This window comes from Prionailurus viverrinus, chromosome D4, assembly GCF_022837055.1.
Source record: "Prionailurus viverrinus isolate Anna chromosome D4, UM_Priviv_1.0, whole genome shotgun sequence".
In the NCBI taxonomy this organism is placed as follows: domain Eukaryota; kingdom Metazoa; phylum Chordata; class Mammalia; order Carnivora; family Felidae; genus Prionailurus; species Prionailurus viverrinus.
The window spans coordinates 55,348,061-55,367,524 of NC_062573.1; the positions used below are offsets into that span (position 1 = coordinate 55,348,061).

Sequence of the window (19,464 nt, forward strand, 5' to 3'; positions counted from 1 at the left end):
CAGAAACTAAAGTAAATATGAAAGAGTAAAGAAACTGCTCTAGTCAACCACCCCAGTAATGCTAATTATCCTACATTAAGTAGATAACTAATTATAGTGTAATTACACTAGAAGTTAGTGCTGGATTAATTTTCAATGTAAACAAACAAAAATCATTCAAAAACATTATTCAAAAACTGGCCAATTGCTTAGCCTTCTTCCCACTCTAAAAACAAACAACTAAGAAAAAAAAGAGTCTGGGCCTGGAAATCTGAAGACTTGAGTAGTCCCATGAATCCAGGCTCTCTTACCATATTGTGAGGCGATCCTGGGGGTAAAACACTTACTTTCTCAAACCCTGGTTCATTATCTGTAAAAGGAGATTTTTGAGACAGATGAAGAATTCTTTAGTCCTGCCAGTATTACATTTTGTGGAAACTGTATGCTGCCTATATTAGTTTATATTTAAATCAAGAGTTTCCTGAATTTGTAGGTCAAAGGTTGAAAAATAAAACTTTTTGTAAAATGAAAGACTTCTAAGAGCATAATTATTAGTAATTTCTAACATCTATTATCAATACCATTATTTATATATCTGGGGAGCTAAACAGGGGAAATAAGGGTTGTGTTATGTGGTAAAGGTAACATAAACCTTATACACACAGATTTTCTTTACTAATATCCACCCAAAGAGAACTCCTACTTTAGAGAGAGGGCAAACACTACTTGAGATTCAACATAGCTAAATTAGGATTGTTTCATAATAGATGCACCTCCATCTATAGGACCCAGTCTCAATGCAATGTAGGAACCAAAGACTACCTAATAAACCACCTTCCTCCACCCACCAATCATCAAGCAGAGTAAAGAGAAAGGTACACAGGTAGGCACTTCATCATTCCCAAAGGTCTGAAGAGCCACCATTTCTAAGAGGTAGATCATTTTTACCTGAGACCTAAGAGTTGGCAGACTAAGGTACACTCCAGAGATCAGGAGTTCAGACAAATGCATTTCAACATATGACTTAGATTCTTCAGTCTACAAGTCTTAGTAACACCATGGGAGTGAATTTTGTAGATACCACTACCTTAGGAATTTCCATACTTTAACTTTGTGACTATGATTTATGCAGAAAAAAGACTTCATTTTCTTTCAGAAGTCAAATAAAATAGCTATGTTCAGAGGGCATGAATAGCAACCACTACCCATCTATTGATATCACTTACTTACAGTTAAGCAGTAAAATAATAAACACCAAAATGTTTATCTTTAAGCATTGTAATTGCATATTCCATTATTTACAAGGAAAGAAAATGCAAATTCCAAATGGTCATCAAGGTATAACTTGCTCATATCTATTTGTTACTCCATTTTTAAAAATAAGCAAATAAGAGAAATAAAGGGCACAGTGAATAAATGTGAAAATACATTTTCATGTTTGGGTTTTGATTTCCTGAAACCATTTTGGGGGGAAAAAACCCAGAATGTTATGTTACACATATACAACTTCTACAGAGTACAATAAATGCTTTTCAATAGATAATAAATGCATGCAATTACCAAGTTTGTGCATTTCATTAAACAGAATGAAAATTCCAACCTCTAAAGGGTTTTTAAAATTTTTCATTACAAAATCTGCTTTTTTGATAAAATGGCAATATTCACCCAAGAATATAATATACAGCTGCTTTTTTTATAATTTCAAATAAAAATATTGAAGCAAATTCTCCTAAATTAAGTATAGTGAAATATACTAAAATTAAAAAAAAAAATAACTTAGAAGATAATGCGAACTGTCATGCATTCCAAACAGCAGGCAGATAAAGTTATATGAAGGCCTTGAAGCCACTGGTTTGTTAAAAATTTCCTTTAGCTCATAAAAACTATACTGATCCGGCCAATAATAACCCATTCCTATACTATTTCTGTTACTCAGCATCTCTAACTAGGTTAAGAAGTGCACAATAAATTTAGTATTCTTGAAGGTTCCCAATTCTAAAGAAAAGCTAATTAAAGCAAAATGGAAACACGAAGCAACACAATCAAGGGATTTTAGGGTCAGAAGAGACCTTTGACATAATCTCTAGTAGAAGCTTCTCATTACATTGTTTTAAAATCTTTAATTTAGGTTTTTAGATTATAAGTATATGAGCTACTGAGTCAACCCTGCCCACCAAGAATTATATAAGATCATAAAAAAGCTCCCTAATAAGACACAGCATAAATGATATATACTTTATTTAAAATTTTTCACACTTAAGATGGAAAACTACAGTACAGGTATAATGCTGCCAAGCACAGAAGGCTGGCAACTCATGATCTGTCAGAGTCATAAATCTGAGTATGATGTGACTCTCCATGATAAGTTACCAATCTTCACATGCAGTTTTCACCATTTATGGCACTAAAACAAAACTTCATAGCCCCTGCCCCCGGAAAGGTCCCTGAAGAAATGCCTAAATTTCCCAGAAAGAAAGAACCACCAGACAGCTACATTATCCTTAAATTAAAAAAAAAAAAAGAAAATCGTATCCATACTCCTTTTTAACCTCTTTAACATGCTTATATTTATTTATTCTTTAAAATTCTATCTTATAAACTCTTCAAAATATAATATAGAACATCCTATTCTTACTCTATATAATATTAAGCACATGGGTTATTTTAGAATAATAGTAGTTAGGTTATTATTCCAGACAAATAACTAACATCTTTCTTCATAAATCAGAAGTGTAGCCCTAAAGGAGTATTCAGGTATTTCACAGAAATACCCAGACTCAAAACATTTTTTTCAGTATAGGGATAAAAATAAAATGGTTGGGGAAAAACCTGAATGAAAACAATACAAATTCTGTATTTTTATAGTGAGAATACTAGCATTTTTAATTAGTAGTAACTTGTAGTCATTATTCAGTGGAAATCAATAAACAGATTGGAGACAAACTATAGCATTTTAAATCAAAAGTGATTAGATTCACATTAAGAATTCAAGTAATAAGAAATACATGATAGAATTGGAGTATTGACAGTCTACAGACCTTGATAATGTTCGGCATGTACTCTCAAGTGATACTATAAAAGAGTAAAAATTGTTCCAAAATGAGTTTTATAGTCACAAAAAGGCTGAAAACAGAACTGAAAATAAAATAATCCAATACAGTTGAGTTTTAAGCCATAAACTCAAAGGTAGCTTTCAGATAGTTGTATCTATTTACCTGAGCAGTACTGAAATAGAAAAATAGGTACAAAGCAATGTTATTTACTAGAACAATTGGATGTACAACCTGAATCTGAGGATAGACAGGTATTTGCGGGGCTGGGGTGGAGGGGTGGTTCTTTATCTAATTTCATTTCATTTGAATTTGGATATAGAGCCAGGATCCTAGAATCCAAGTTAGGGTGCAATCTAAAATTTGTAACTAATCTCTTCCACCAATACATTCAATTGAAGCTGCAATACAGCTTCTTCTTTCTTGTTTTAATTGACATAAACGGATAAAGAAAAGGTAGCAAAATGAAACACAGAGAGTACTGAAGCAAAACTCTGGAAACAGTGAGAGCACTAAAGGCCACAAATAAATGTCTGGTCCCTATCGCTGCAATCACAACCTTCCTACTTTATGCTTCACCTGTTCAGAAATGATCCAACACTGCACCAGGTGTGAGGGGTTCTACAGAGGTAAATGAGACAAAGTTCTGGATTCTGGTTACTTAAAATCTAACAGAACAGATGGGGCCAGAGCAATGCTCCTCTTTAGAATTGGTAAATAAAAAGACGGCTGGTCTGTGAGCACTGATCCCAGCCTTGCATAAGTCCTCAGTTACCTCGCCCAAGTGGACAGTGACAAAACCTTGTAATGCTAAGAGAATTTCCTCATGAATAAGTGAATTAATTCAGAACAGATGAAATAATCCCTACAATGCCTTTACTTCCAAAATTTAAATTACTAATGCTTAACTCTATGATACAGTTATGGTTATAGTCTCCTTTTCCACCTAGCTTTATTGAAATGTAATTGACATATAACATTGTAAGTTTAAAATGTATAACATGATGATTTATTTACATATTGAGAAATGATCACCAAAATAAGGTTTGGTAACACATCATCACCTCAGATAGTTTTATTTATTTATTTATTTATTTATTTATTTATTTATTTATTGTTTTGTGGCAAGAACTTTAAAGATCTTAGCAATATTCAAGTGTAGTACTATACATTACAGTATTTCTAACTATAAATACTATACTGTATATTATATTCCCAGAATAAACTGGAAGTCTGTTCCCTTTAACCACCTTTATCTATTGCCCCCAGTACCCCCCACCCTTGGCAATCACCGGTCTACTTTCTATTTCTATGAGTTCAGTGTGCTTTTTTAAGATTCTGCATATAAATGAGAGCATTTGTCTTTCTCTGACTTATTGCACTTAGCATAATGCTCTCAAGGTCCATTTATATTGTTGCAAATGGCAGGATTTCCTTCTTTTATATGGCAGAATGTGAAATTTCAGTGTGTATCTATATATATACACCCCCCACATTTTCTTTATTCATTCATCCGTCATATGGGAACTCTTTAAAATGAATCTTTAAAAAACAGAACCACAGTCAACTTTCACATATACCTTATAAAGATAAATATAAGGTATTTCAGGCTACGTTCTTTCTAGCCTCCAGATGTGTAAAATACTCATCATAAAAGGGAACAGAATTAGCTGGAACAATCACATTTGTTGCATAAATATAAATCCCAAGCAAAATATGCTATTGAAATATTTTGTATCCATGATGAATAAGTCTTACATTCACAAAGTATATTTAAAAAGAAAATCCTACAAAATAGTTAGGAATGAGAGTTAGTGATGTACAAACCAGCAATGAAATATCATCTGACCCACCCCTGCACTGTTAGATCTCCATCAGCTCCTTTGGAGCCTCCATTAAAAGGAGCTGTAAGTCTCCTCTGGAACCTAAAACTGACAATGTGAGATTGATTCCTGAAGAAGTCAGGTCTAAGGATACTTTTAAAATGCAATCATTCCAGGGGCACCTGGGTGGCTCACTCGGTTAAAGCTTAAAGCGTCTGACTCTTGGTTTCAGCTCAGGTCATGATCTCACGGGTTCGTGAGTTCAAGCCCCACATCAGACTTTGTGCTGGCAGCACAGAGCCTGCTTAGGATTCTCTCTCTCTCTCCCTCTCTCTCTCCCTCTCTCCGCTCCCTCCCCACTCATGCTGTCTTCATCCATCTCAAATACGTAAATAAACTAAATAAATAAAATGCAATCATTCCAGCCACAAAACCCAAAGAATCATACTTAACGTGTCTGCTAAAAATTAACTGTAACACAGCCATACTAAATAAGGGAGTTAAAGCCAAAATATTGATATTACCAGTTACTTCTCTGCAATGCTTAAACTGCAATTCACTGATTTCTAAGGAGAAAAAAGTAGGAATAAAGCTTCCTAGACAAAATTCACTCAAACAGGTAAGTTGAAAAAACAACTGGCTCACTGTGAATTTGGGTCATTTCCACTTAGAAGTATTATATGGGTCTAAAAATATCATTGTAAAATTGTATTTAAGAATTTCCATTTCTGGGCCACCGAGGTGACTCAGCCAAGAGTCTAACTCTTGATTTCAGCTCAGGTCCATGATCTTATGATTGTGAGACTGAGGCCCAAGTCAGGCTTCACACTGAACATGGAGCCTGGTCAAGATTCTCTCTCTCCCCCTCCCTCTGCCTCTCCCCTGTGCATGCTTGCAGGAGTGCTCTCTTGTGTGCACTCTCTCTCAAAAAAGAATGAAAACTAAACTTTGTTTAAAATAAGAAGTTTCAATTTCTACTGCAATTTGAAAGAGATTTACATGGTATCAAAATTAAAACACAAAAGACATATTTTCCAAGGTTGTGAGAGGTTAACATAAATAGAAGCTTTAAATCAGTTCTAAAGAGTTATTGATGTAGTATTTCCTTCTTAAGACATGCTAAAGGAAAACAGCACAAACTATCAGAAGCAGCCTTAAAATCAGGGTGGGTGGCTTAGGCCTGACCCTGGCTCTGCCATGCAAAGACAATAGTACCTTGGGTAACAGAACTGCTCAGTGTGTAAGCCCAGGAGTCAAGCAGTAACTGTGGATGAAACAGAGAATTGTTCACACCTTGGTGAACTGGGTTAGAATATCTCTAATATCTAAACCTATACTTCAGGGTAAATGAGAGGACATCACTGGCCAGACTGATGCTACAAAGCTTTATGTTGGCTCATACAATAAACACAGCACATGCATGGTAAACAAGAATTGAATACACTTATAACAGCAGGACTTTCTGGCCAATTTTAAGATACTCTACACTTACATAGTTTTTGTTAACATAATGATCGCATCAAAGGAAATATTAAAATGTTTTCTGGGCCCACTAATAAAAGACTTCTTAAATAGAAGATAGTACCTCTAACACCAAATAGATAAGATTATTTGGGCTATAAAGAATGTCCATACTTTCCCCCATTTTCCCCTCACTATCTAAAGGAATGCCAGCAATAAAATCACTCAGAAAGACATTCTCAGACATGTTTAACCTATAGTCACCATATGTCTCTTTCAACCCTGAGAGCTAAACATACATATCATGACATAAATTTTCATCATGTAAGGCATTTTCCTTATATTGTCCATCAGGTTTTTAACTCTAGTTGCAAAGAAATTTAATTCATTGTCATTGGAGATCACTGAGAAATAAAGCAAATGCTACTATTACAATTGAAATAATCTGCTCTGAGATCAAGAGTGAGGGTACAATGTTGAGATATAACAGGTCCTAACTTTCAAAAATGCCTGATAGTTCTTGAAAGAGATTTTTTAAGAAATATCAAGGTAGCACATAATTAAGTGAAAAAACAGGTGACAGGGTAGATTAAGTGAAAAAACAGGTGAGCAGAACTCAATGCTTGGATGTAAGCTAAAGTTTCAACAGGTTCATCAGGAAAAACAATTTAAAATGAGAAGGAATCTATGTCTCCCAAGTGTGGTATCTTATTTTTGAAAGATTCTGCCTCAAGTTCATGGTAATGCTTAGCACAGGACAGACTCCAAAGTTTGTTGAAGTATGAATGCATGAATGAATAACAGGGGGAAAGACCTCATGTTAGTGGAAAAGTTACATATGAGCATGGTTTCATTAGGGGTCAGCAAGAATCCTCACCTTGACTGTTACTTAGAATACATTTTCAATAATTGCAAAATAGAGCTACGCCAGAAAATGAAGTAATATTTTAGACTTGCTTTGATGAACTGGCAACCTCTGTAGGCTCCTGAGTAGAGAAGTGACACCTAGAAATGTATTTAATATTTCAATGATGAACAGAGCTATCAGAAAGGATGATTTGAAAAGAAAAGACTGGAAAGATGGGTAAGTGTAGAAGTGCACACAAAAGCATGTGCACATGCTTACCTTATTGCTAGATTTAAACGTGTCCACAGTGGGCAGAGTGAGAAGAGGGGTTAGAATATCTTAAAATAGGCCACTTACTGCTGTCCATGCATTTCTTTTGCACCGGGCACATAGCCATCCATCACAGATCTCGTGAGAAGGGATACCATAGCAACCTATAATATAATAGAATGGATCCATGAATTAGGTCTTTCATATTTTGGCAATATTATACATCTTAGCACTGAATACATAAAATCGGAATTACTTGCCATGATACCATTCTTGATTCTCACTGCTTATAACAAAACATAAACCAGGCTGTCTCAAAGATACTTTTGGTTCTAATGCCTCATAACTAACAGGATCAGCACCAGGAAACATGAGAGTATGGGTCGTAATTATTACTAAATGCTCATAATAGTTATCAAAGGAAACTGATGCAATAAGTAAATTTCTAAATTGTTGGGTCCAGTCCTTTACTCATACAAAACATATTTCAAAATAAGCTGCAATTCACGAAGCAAAATCTGAAGAAGTTTTAAAATAACACAATAAATAAACTCTGACATATTTTGCAAATTAATGTAATTTAAAATTACATTTCAAAAATGTTTAATTAGTTTTAATTTCAGTGATAGGGACAAAGGATGCACAATTCACGGTTAGTGATGAAGGGGTATCTTCAATTCTACTTGTCTATTCAGTTACATGTCTGACTCAAAATAACTGTGTAAGGAGATAGCTGATGATGCAAATATAAGCAGCAATTATACAGTACCAACAAACATGTGTTATTCCGACTTTCTTTCAAAGGGTTTTAAAAGATTTAAAGAAGTAATTTTTAATATCAAATTTCCATAACATTTAAATAAAAGAGAAAATAACAGAAATGTGATTACCAAAGAAAAGCCTATCATAGTTAACCAAGGCTATAAAATGTTTAGTTCAGACACATGTTTATGAAATACTATGGCTAAATTCTATAACTAGTACATTTAGGAATAAAAACTAAATCCTAGTTTTTTGTGAAATGATGAATTGGCTGTTATATTCTATAATAATACAGGGTGAATGTGTGTGTATATATATATATATGGGTGTGTTACAAACTGACACAAGTACAAGAATTGCTATATTTTAAGTACATTATGTTCAAATCTCTTGGGGAAGCTGACAATATGCAATTAATCAATAAATGATAGGGAAAGCATTTCAACTTAGTCAATGTAAGACTGGTGTTTCTCAGGGGTAAATACAGAAGGTATGCCTACCTTGTCTGTGTGCTACACTGACAGAGATAAGCCCTACAAAAGTATGTTAATATGACATATAATTTCGTGAGATCTGGAATATTAAAATGCTTTAAAATAGATTTAGAATATTTTCACATTTCAGAGGATTTACAAGGCAGGCTAATAATAAAAAAAAATCTATCTGCCATTTATCCATGATGTGAAAATACCAAACTGAGACAGGTATGGAGCCCTACCATCTCAGTCCGGGGGGAAATAATTGTAATGACTGTTCTCCCCTGGAAGGCAAGAGAGATCTCTTACTCTTACAAAGAATAAAAATTAAGCTCTATGATTATTAAATTTAACAATAATTCCCCAAACCACCAAAGAAATATTGTTTTCTTTTTAAAAAGTCACAAAGAAAAATAATCATGAATCAACATGTGAGCTTAAAGTCAAGTTTTTACAAACTATATCTTAAAATAAGTAAAATTCAAGTGTATGAAAGGAGCCCCACAATGACCCCATTATCTGGACAACAAACAAACAAAACTTCTCTTCACTGACACTGCACAAAACTGTAGAAAAAGGGATTATTATACTTACTCATACTTTCATCAGGAGCAATGTGAGAAAGAATGATCTAACCATTAAAAATGCCAAAGTTCAATGTAATACATTTGGCAGGGAACAAACGGGTAAGAAAAAAGACTATGTGAAGCACTGAAAGCTAACAACTGATGAATGAGAGATTCATTTACTTGCATGAACCCGTACGCAGCACTTTGCACAGGAAATCAGAAGACTTGTTCCATCCTCTTCCAGAAAGGCATTAGGCGGAGAATATTCTATATTTTCTTCACTATAAATAAAACACATCTCTGGAATGAGGGGCTTAGTCTTTCCTCCCGGAGTAACAACTTCGTCTAATTTTGTCTCCCATCTAGAATCATTTTCTTCATTGCTGCTATCTGGCTGAAAAACATAATATTCTCACATGAGTGATTAACATGCAAAAAAGTTCATCATTTGTTCTGGTCACTCAAATCCACTAACAGGTTCCATGCACTAACTTCCAGCTTCTGTTCTTCCTGTTGCTTTCCTTGATATAACTATTAGCTTTTTATCAATGTTCCTCTTCAGGCTCCCATCCAGAAGCTAAAGCTGTAGAAACAGGAGGACATTCTGTACATCTGCTTGTACAAAAAGTGATAACCTGCTAAAACTATATTCTTACATAAGTAGTTCATGGAAAGCATCAATTTTTCTGATGAATTTTTATTCACTTCTTTATTTCCACTAGTTTAACAGACCTGGTTTAATTTACTGAAGAATTTTACCTGCTCACACTTGAAAGAGTGTATTCAAAGACCTCAGTTTTAATCTGTGCAACAGTTTTTAGAGAATTTTTGAAGGTTTTCACCTCACCACCAAGTTTTAAAACATCAAGACAGAAAGATCTGGCAAATGTCACTAAATAAGAAAATATGTGCAAAACAAAACTGTCATCTCTCACCAAAATAAATGAAAAGCATTTAATTCTTAATTGAAATTCTACTTAATGAACTATCCTTTAATCTCCAGAGTTCTTAAATTAATAAATTTCCCTATATCTTATAATTTGAGTGAGAATTTTTTTAATTATTGGGAAAATACACAGGCAGATTATGATATAGAAATCAGAGTCAATACAGTTAAGTTTTTCCAAGAAAACACAGACATTCAATGACTAAACAGAAAATAAAAACAACGTGTGTCACTCACAAGGGCCACATCAAAGATAAGTGAGAAAACTACTTCCTCCATTTACAAAGGTCTGAAAATGTGGTATATCACACATTTTCATGCCTTGAAATGGTTGAACAGAAAGTATTTACATGGACTCTAAGAGAGATGCAATCTTAAACAAAATACTTCTGATTCAATTATTAAGAATATAACTCAGAACAGAATGCTCACATCGATACACTTAATAGTATAGTATATCTTAAAATAGGTCAAGAAGTTCCACCCTTACTAGATTCCTAAAGATCACTTTGTCCAAGACGGTGTTAAAGAATGTGGCCCACAGCAAACTAAAATGCCATCAGTACTACATATGTGAAATAACATTGAAAACAGCACCGTGCATAGCTGGCTATGAGGGTGAACTGAACAATTCGGTTTGTATTGAGTCCTGCTGTATCATATGTGTGTTCCACAGGAGAAGAGAGACACTTTAAATGTGGGCCCAGAGGTGACATGTTATTGAGAATGATATATTCAAACACAAAACAGAAAGTAGGGCTAAGTTCTCTCTTTGCAATGCTTCTACTATGGTTACGCTTTAAGTTCTGTGTTTCTTGATGAAAAGGGTAGAAAGAAAGGATGGAACTTCCCCTTGACTGAAATAAACCAAGACTGATAAATAAACCAATCGTTTAATTAAAACAATAAAGCACTATCAGAAAAATGTCTTTCAAGTAGCACTCAGAAATTCTGTTTGCTATTCTGTAACGGCCATGTGGGTACATACATATCAATGCCTTCCTTTTCATGTGCATACTTACCTTACAATGATTCATCTGTGTTTTTATGGTCATACAGAAAGTGCAGCAGTGAAAGGACACCTTGACAGCGACCCCTCAACCCTTATTACCTTGTAGTATGGCATAAGAAGAGCACAGATGGCACAGTGTGGCTCCATTCTGGCCATGGCTGCATTATACTCCTGTTCAGCCACAAAGTTTGGGGACTTCGTCTGCCAAAGGTGGACCAAAGGCTTCGCCCAAGACTCTGTTTCTTCCACTTCCTCCTCAATCGATGGAACCTCGGGCAATTCTTACAAATCAAGGCATGAAAACACTGTGAGCATGGGACCCAGGGAAAATTCACCCTGGTTATAAAAGAAGCAAACATTCCAAAGTACCTGTGATATTAATGTCAGACAGGAAACCTATTTTATCTTTCAAATACATCCTGACAGAAGCAGAACAAAAGGAATGTTCTTTTCATCCTCCTCATCTTCAAGCGCTAGATCAGATCTAATGGCCAGACAATGAGTCTCCTTTTGACACCCTCCCCATTCCTGCCAGGAATGACTAAACTGTCCCCTCCTTCAATTTCACTTCTGTGTTTCCACTGCTACCATTAACAACTGACATGGTAAAGTAGCTTTTATCTGTGAGATTACCTTCCAACTAGCAGAGGAATTTGCTAGCCCAGTAACTGCCTTGCCAATATTTTTCATTTCTTCACCTAACATTGTATGTGGCTAAACAAAAATTTATTAATTGAATGTCATTTAATTTTTGGGTTCAAGAATTCATAACAATATTTATAGAGCACCTATCAGATGCCAAGCAATACACTGCCATTACATGAATATGAAGGACAATTCCTTTTCAAATCTTATTTATTCAATATAATGCCCCCTGAGGGTTAAGTCTCTTAAGCACATACATCTGTTAATGTGAAAGAGGCAGAGATCTACTCCACAAAAATACCATTTTACCAAATTTTATAGAAGGCCAGAAAAATACAGAAAGACCTAACAGGTTAAGAGAAAAAAATTCCTCATGTCTATAGCAGGGGACAGTATACCAGGGCAGGTGGCAGCCATCACAGCACATCTAGTACTTAACATCTACAGCTGTGACACATTCTAAAACTCCTCACCAGTAGCTGTCACAGTCTTACAAATCAAAACTGTGGAGCACTGTCCTCAAGTCCCAAGCACAGGTGCTCCTGTGAATCAGTGCGCTCCAGCCCTTGCCTTGTTGACTTACCTGGTCTAAAAAAAAAGTCAAAATAGATTTGCTGAGATGGAAAAATAAGATGGGCTAAATGAGGCTGAAAATAACTCAAAAGACATCAAATGCCAACTGAAGTGAAAGGGAATGTTCCTGTTTCCATGGTGGTAATGGTATCATCATCATCATCTACAGAAAATGCTTAGTATTCAGCCAGGCAGTGTTTGAAAGCAAGACAAAAGGTAAGAATGTTTGCAGTGAAGTAATCTGATGCTAAACAGAAATCACTTCCACCTCAGTCTCCCTATAATACAGAATAGAAGACTTTCTGTGAACACTTAGATTTGACAAATGAAAGATGGGAGTGAAAAGTCAACCAAGAATTTGAAATACCATTAGGTCCTTAACTTACAGGCTAATATCTCCCAAATACACACTAAAACTGGGATATAAACTAAAAGAAATCCTTTGGGTTTGAATAGCTATTGCCTCTTCCTGACACACTATAAGTTTACCATATCACTTACTTTATTATAAAAGGTTGAAACATACAAGATAGATGATGCCCTTATCCCTTTGGCTGGTCATAAGTAAATGTACAGAGTTCTCAAACTATCTTTAGGGATGGAGGAAATACTATTACCTCCTAAAAGCCTAACAAAGAGAAAGAAGTAGAGGAAAAGGACAATTCCTAACAATGGAGCCAGAGAGTGTGGGCAAGACCCAGAGCAAGACTTGACCTAGGACAGCCTGACTCAAATTGAACACTTCCCAAACTTTCTCAACAGTGACCTGGTAGAGAATCTTGCTCTACAGATGTCCTTCCCCAAAGGTGATGTTGTACTCTGGCCCAAAGAGTATTTATCTTCTGTTTGGATAATCTCCAGGCCAGAATACACAGTGAACATAACTATGTAATCCCATCACTTAAAAGTGTCAAGGCAGCAACACTGTGCAGCACCAAGTACAGGGAACTGTTACTCCAGAGACCTAGTTTTAAATTCAGCCCTTTGGGGCTCAGTCGGTTAAGTGACTGACTTCAGCTCAGGTCATGATCTTACAGCTCGTGGGTTCTGCCCCGTGTCTGGCCCTGTGCTGATAGCTCAGAACCTGAAGCCTGCTTCGGATTCTGTATCTCCCTCTCTCTCTGCTCCTTCCCCATTCGCGCTGTTTCTCTTTCAAAAATAATAAATAAAACATAAAAAAATTTTTTTTTAATTCAAAGTCTTTGATCAAAAGGCTTACGGCTTTGGGTAAATAGATTCTCACATAGTGAGAATTCCTTTCTCACCTACTTAAGAGCTTTTTTTTTTTTCTTTTTAATTTTAAAGTGAAATAGTAAGTGTAAAACTTCTCTTTAAAATCTGAAGTGCTGGGGTGCTTGGGTGGCTCAGTTGGTTAAGCATCCAACTCTTGATTTTGGCTCAGGTCATGACCCCAGGGTTCATGTTCATGGGATTGAGCTCCATGTTAGGCTTTGAGCTGAGATTGCGGAACCTGCTTGGGATTCTCTCTCTCTCTCTCTCTCTCTCTCTCTCTCTCTCTGCCCCACCCCTGATTGAATGCACATGCATTCTCTCTCTGTCAAAGTAAATAAACATTTAAAAAAAATAAAATCTAAAGTGCTGGAGATCTTTGTAAAGTCTAAAGTGACATACTTAATATATACATTATTATGTAAAATCCATCTAATCATTTTATTTTCATTTGATCTATCAATTAAATGCTACAATATTTTATGAGGGGGAAAAGACAGTGCATTTAATCAGATGATTATTCAGATTTTACTTTAGCTTTAAACGTCAAAATCACTGGCACATTTTTTCTTATTTTTTTTAAATCTTTATTTATTTTTGAGAGAGAGACAGAGACAGAGCACAAGCGGGGGAGGAGCAGAGAGAAAGGGAGACACAGAATCCTAAGCAGGCTCCAGGCTCTGAGCTGTCAGCACAGAGCCAGATGCGGGGCTCGAACTTACAAACCGCGAGATCATGACCTGAGCCGAAGTCAGACGCTCAACTGACTGAGCCACCCAGGCGCCCCCACTGGCACATTTTTGAAGGTAAACATTCTGTCCTCCTGAAATTTCTTCATCCTCTCCTCCATCTCCCAAGAACTCTTGCTTACTCTTGACCCATGGCATTGGTCAACGACAGATTAACCTGGCTATTGCTTTTCATAGATGAATGACATTCATTTAAAGCAAATCTCAATCCCTTAGGGAACCAAGAAGGTTTTGGGTGTGGGGAATCCCTTTGGGATATCTAAAACTTTCATCACATTACTTCAAATGAAAACTCTCCCTTTTAGCCTCTACTCCTGTTCCTGGTTCCATTCTATTTTATTTTTTTTTAATATATGAAATTTATTGTCAAATTGGTTTCCATACAACACCCAGTGCTCATCCCAAAAGGTGCCCTCCTCAATACCCATCACCCACCCTCCCCTCCCTCCCACCCCCCATCAACCTTCAGTTTGTTCTCAGTTTTTAAGAGTCTCTTATGCTTTGGCTCTCTCCCACTCTAACCTCTTTTTTTCTTCCTTCCCCTCCCCCATGGGTTCCTGTTAAGTTTCTCAGGATCCACATAAGAGTGAAACCATATGGTATCTGTCTTTCTCTGTATGGCTTATTTCACTTAGCATAACACTCTCTCCAGTTCAATCCACGTTGCTACAAAGGGCCATATTTCATTCTTTCTGATTGCCACGTAGTACCCCATTGTATATATAAACCACAATTTCTTTATCCATTCATCAGTTGATGGAAATTTAGGCTCTTTCCATAATTTGGCTATTGTTGAGAGTGCTGCTATAAACATTGGGGTACAAGTGCCCCTGTGCATCAGTACTCCTATATCCCTTGGGTAAATTCCTAGCAGTGCTATTGCTGGGTCATAGGGTAGGTCTATTTTTACTTTTTTGAGGAACCTCCACACTTCCTGGTTCCATTTTAGTACACCTTCATCTACTTACTTTTTGAAAAAAATACTTCTGAGTTGCGGCAAGATGGCGGCTTAGGAGGACGCTGGGCTCACCGCACGTCCTGCTGATCACTTAGATTCCATCTACACCTGCCTAAATAACCCAGAAAACCGCCAGAGGATTAGCAGAACAGAGTCGCCGGAGCCAAACGAAGACGAGAGGCCCATGGAAGAGGGTAGGAAGGGCGGCGAGGCGGTGCGCGCTCCACGGACTGGCGGGAGGAAGCCGGGGCGGAGGGGCGGCTCGCCGGCCAAGCAGAGCCCCCGAGTCGGGCTGGCAAAAGCGGAGGGGCCGGGCGGACTGTGTTCCGACAGCAAGCGCGACTTAGCGTCTGGGAGGTCAGAAATTAACAGCTCTGCTCGGAAAGCGGGAAGGCTGGAGGACAAAGGGAGGGAGAGCTGCTGAGCCCCCTGACAACAGAGCTCAGTTTGGTGGGGAACAAAGGCGCTCGCCAGCGCCATTTCCCCCGCCCATCCCCCAGCCGAAATCCCAAAGGGAACCGGTTCCTGCCAGGGAACTTGCTCGCTCCGCGCAAACACCCAACTCTGCGCTTCTGCAGAGCCAAACCTCCGGCAGCGGATCTGACTCCCTCCCGCTGCCACAGGGCCCCTCCTGAAGTGGATCACCTAAGGAGAAGTGATCTAAGCCTGCCCCCCCTGCCCCCGAGCACCTTGCCTACCCACCCCAGCTAATACGCCAGATCCCCAGCATCACAAGCCTGGCAGGGTGCAAGTAGCCCAGACGAGCCACACCACCCCACAGTGAATCCCGCCCCTAGGAGAGGGGAAGAGAAGGCACACACCAGTCTGACTGTGGCCCCAGCGGTGGTCTGGGGGCAGACATCAGGTCTGACTGCGGCCCCGCCCACCAACTCCAGGTATACACCACAGCACAGGGGAAGTGCCCTGCAGGTCCTCACCATGCCAGGGACTATCCAAAATGACCAAGCGGAAGAACTCCCCTCAGAAGAATCTCCAGGAAATAACAACAGCTAATGAGCTGATCAAAAAGGATTTAAATAATATAACAGAAAGTGAATTTAGAATAATAGTCATAAAATTAATCGCTGGGCTTGAAAACAGTATACAGGACAGCAGAGAATCTCTTGCTACAGAGATCAAGGGACTAAGGAACAGTCACGAGGAGCTGAAAAACGCTTTAAACGAAATGCATAACAAAATGGAAACCACCACAGCTCGGCTTGAAGAGGCAGAGGAGAGAATAGGTGAACTAGAAGATAAAGTTATGGAAAAAGAGGAAGCTGAGAAAAAGAGAGATAAAAAAATCCAGGAGTATGAGGGGAAAATTAGAGAATTAAGTGATACACTAAAAAGAAATAATATACGCATAATTGGTATCCCAGAGGAGGAAGAGAGAGGGAAAGGTGCTGAAGGGGTACTTGAAGAAATCATAGCTGAGAACTTCCCTGAACTGGGGAAGGAAAAAGGCATTGAAATCCAAGAGGCACAGAGAACTCCCTTCAGACGTAACTTGAATCGATCTTCTGCACGACATATCATAGTGAAACTGGCAAAATACAAGGATAAAGAGAAAATTCTGAAAGCAGCAAGGGGTAAACGTGCCCTCACATATAAAGGGAGACCTATAAGACTCGTGACTGATCTCTCTTTTGAAACTTGGCAGGCCAGAAAGAATTGGCAAGAGATTTTCAGGGTACTAGACAGAAAAAATATGCAGCCGAGAATCCTTTATCCAGCAAGTCTGTCATTTAGAATAGAAGGAGAGATAAAGGTCTTCCCAAACAAACAAAAACTGAAGGAATTTGTCACCACTAAACCAGCCCTACAAGAGATCCTATGGGGGACCCTGTGAGACAAAGTCCCAGAGACATCACTATAAGCATAAAACATACAGACATCACAATGACTCTAAACCCGTATCTTTCTATAATAACACTGAATGTAAATGGATTAAATGCACCAACCAAAAGACATAGGGTATCAGAATGGATAAAAAAACAAGACCCATCTATTTGCTGTCTACAAGAGACTCATTTTAGACCTGAGGACACCTTTAGGTTGAGAGTGAGGGGATGGAGAACTATTTATCATGCGACTGGAAGCCAAAAGAAAGCTGGAGTAGCCATACTTATATCAGACAAACTAGACTTTAAATTAAAGGCTGTAACAAGAGATGAAGAAGGACATTATATAATAGTTACAGGGTCTATCCATCAGGAAGAGCTAACAATTATCAATGTCTATGCACCGAATACCGGAGCCCCCAAATATATAAAACAATTACTCATAAACATAAGCAACCTTATTGATAAGAATGTGGTAATTGCAGGGGACTTTAATACACCACTTACAGAAATGGATAGATCAACTAGACACACGGTCAATAAAGAAACAAGGGCCCTGAATGAGACATTGGATGAGATGGACTTGACAGATATATTTAGAACTCTGCATCCCAAAGCAACAGAATATACTTTCTTCTCGAGTGCACACGGAACATTCTCCAAGATAGATCATATACTGGGTCACAAAACAGCCCTTCATAAGTTTACAAGAATTGAAATTATACCATGCTTACTTTCAGACCACAATGCCATGAAGCTTGAAATCAACCACAGGAAAAAGTCTGGAAAACCTCCAAAAGCATGGAGGTTAAAGAACACCCTACTAACGAATGAGTGGGTCAACCAGGCAATTAGAGAAGAAATTAAAAAATATATGGAAACAAACGAAAATGAAAATACAACAATCCAAACGCTTTGGGACGCAGCAAAGGCAGTCCTGAGAGGAAAATACATTGCAATCCAGGCCTATCTCAAGAAACAAGAAAAATCCCAAATACAAAATCTAACAGCACACCTAAAGGAACTAGAAGCAGAACAGCAAAGGCAGCCTAAGCCCAGCAGAAGAAGAGAAATAATAAAGATCAGAGCAGAAATAAACAATATAGAAACTAAAAAAACTGTAGAGCAGATCAACGAAACCAAGAGTTGGTTTTTTGAAAAAATAAACAAAATTGACAAACCTCTAGCCAGGCTTCTCAAAAAGAAAAGGGAGATGACCCAAATAGATAAAATCATGAATGAAAATGGAACTATTACAACCAATCCCTCAGAGATACAAACAATTATCAGGGAATACTATGAAAACTTATATGCCAACAAATTGGACAACCTGGAAGAAATGGACGAATTCCTGAACACCCACACGCTTCCAAAACTCAATCAGGAGGAAATAGAAAGCTTGAACAGACCCATAACCAGCGAAGAAATTGAATCGGTTATCAAAAATCTCCCAACAAATAAGAGTCCAGGACCAGATGGCTTCCCAGGGGAGTTCTACCAGACGTTTAAAGCAGAGATAATACCTATCCTTCTCAAGCTATTCCAAGAAATAGAAAGGGAAGGAAAACTTCCAGACTCATTCTATGAAGCCAGTATTACTTTGATTCCTAAACCAGACAGAGACCCAGTAAAAAAAGAGAACTACAGGCCAATATCCCTGATGAATATGGATGCAAAAATTCTCAATAAGATACTAGCAAATCGAATTCAACGGCATATAAAAAGAATTATTCACCATGATCAAGTGGGATTCATTCCTGGGATGCAGGGCTGGTTCAACATTCGCAAATCAATCAACGTGATACATCACATTAACAAAAAAAGAGAGAAGAACCATATGATCCTGTCAATCGATGCAGAAAAAGCCTTTGACAAAATCCAGCACCCTTTCTTAATAAAAACCCTTGAGAAAGTCGGGATAGAAGGAACATACTTAAAGATCATAAAAGCCATTTATGAAAAGCCCACAGCTAACATCATCCTCAACGGGGAAAAACTGAAAGCTTTTTCCCTGAGATCAGGAACACGACAAGGATGCCCACTCTCACCGCTGCTGTTTAACATAGTGCTGGAAGTTCTAGCATCAGCAATCAGACAACAAAAGGAAATCAAAGGCATCAAAATTGGCAAAGATGAAGTCAAGCTTTCGCTTTTTGCAGATGACATGATATTATACATGGAAAATCCGATAGACTCCACCAAAAGTCTGCTAGAACTGATACAGGAATTCAGCAAAGTTGCAGGCTACAAAATCAATGTACAGAAATCAG

At 37.6% G+C, this 19,464-nt stretch overlaps 1 protein-coding gene across 15 annotated transcripts in view; it reads right to left on the reverse strand.

Annotated features, from left to right (window-relative positions):
- Nucleotides 1–19,464, reverse strand: part of KDM4C (lysine demethylase 4C) — a 444,753-nt gene that overhangs the window by 142,563 nt on the left and 282,726 nt on the right. For 14 of the 15 annotated variants that reach the window (XM_047829319.1, XM_047829318.1, XM_047829309.1 and 11 more), the window contains 3 exons: nucleotides 11,295–11,476; nucleotides 9,418–9,631; nucleotides 7,518–7,594 (listed from right to left, as the gene is read on the reverse strand). In XM_047829319.1, coding sequence (XP_047685275.1) covers nucleotides 7,518–7,594; nucleotides 9,418–9,631; nucleotides 11,295–11,476 — 473 coding nt within the window. The other variant, XM_047829323.1, reaches the window with a different exon arrangement.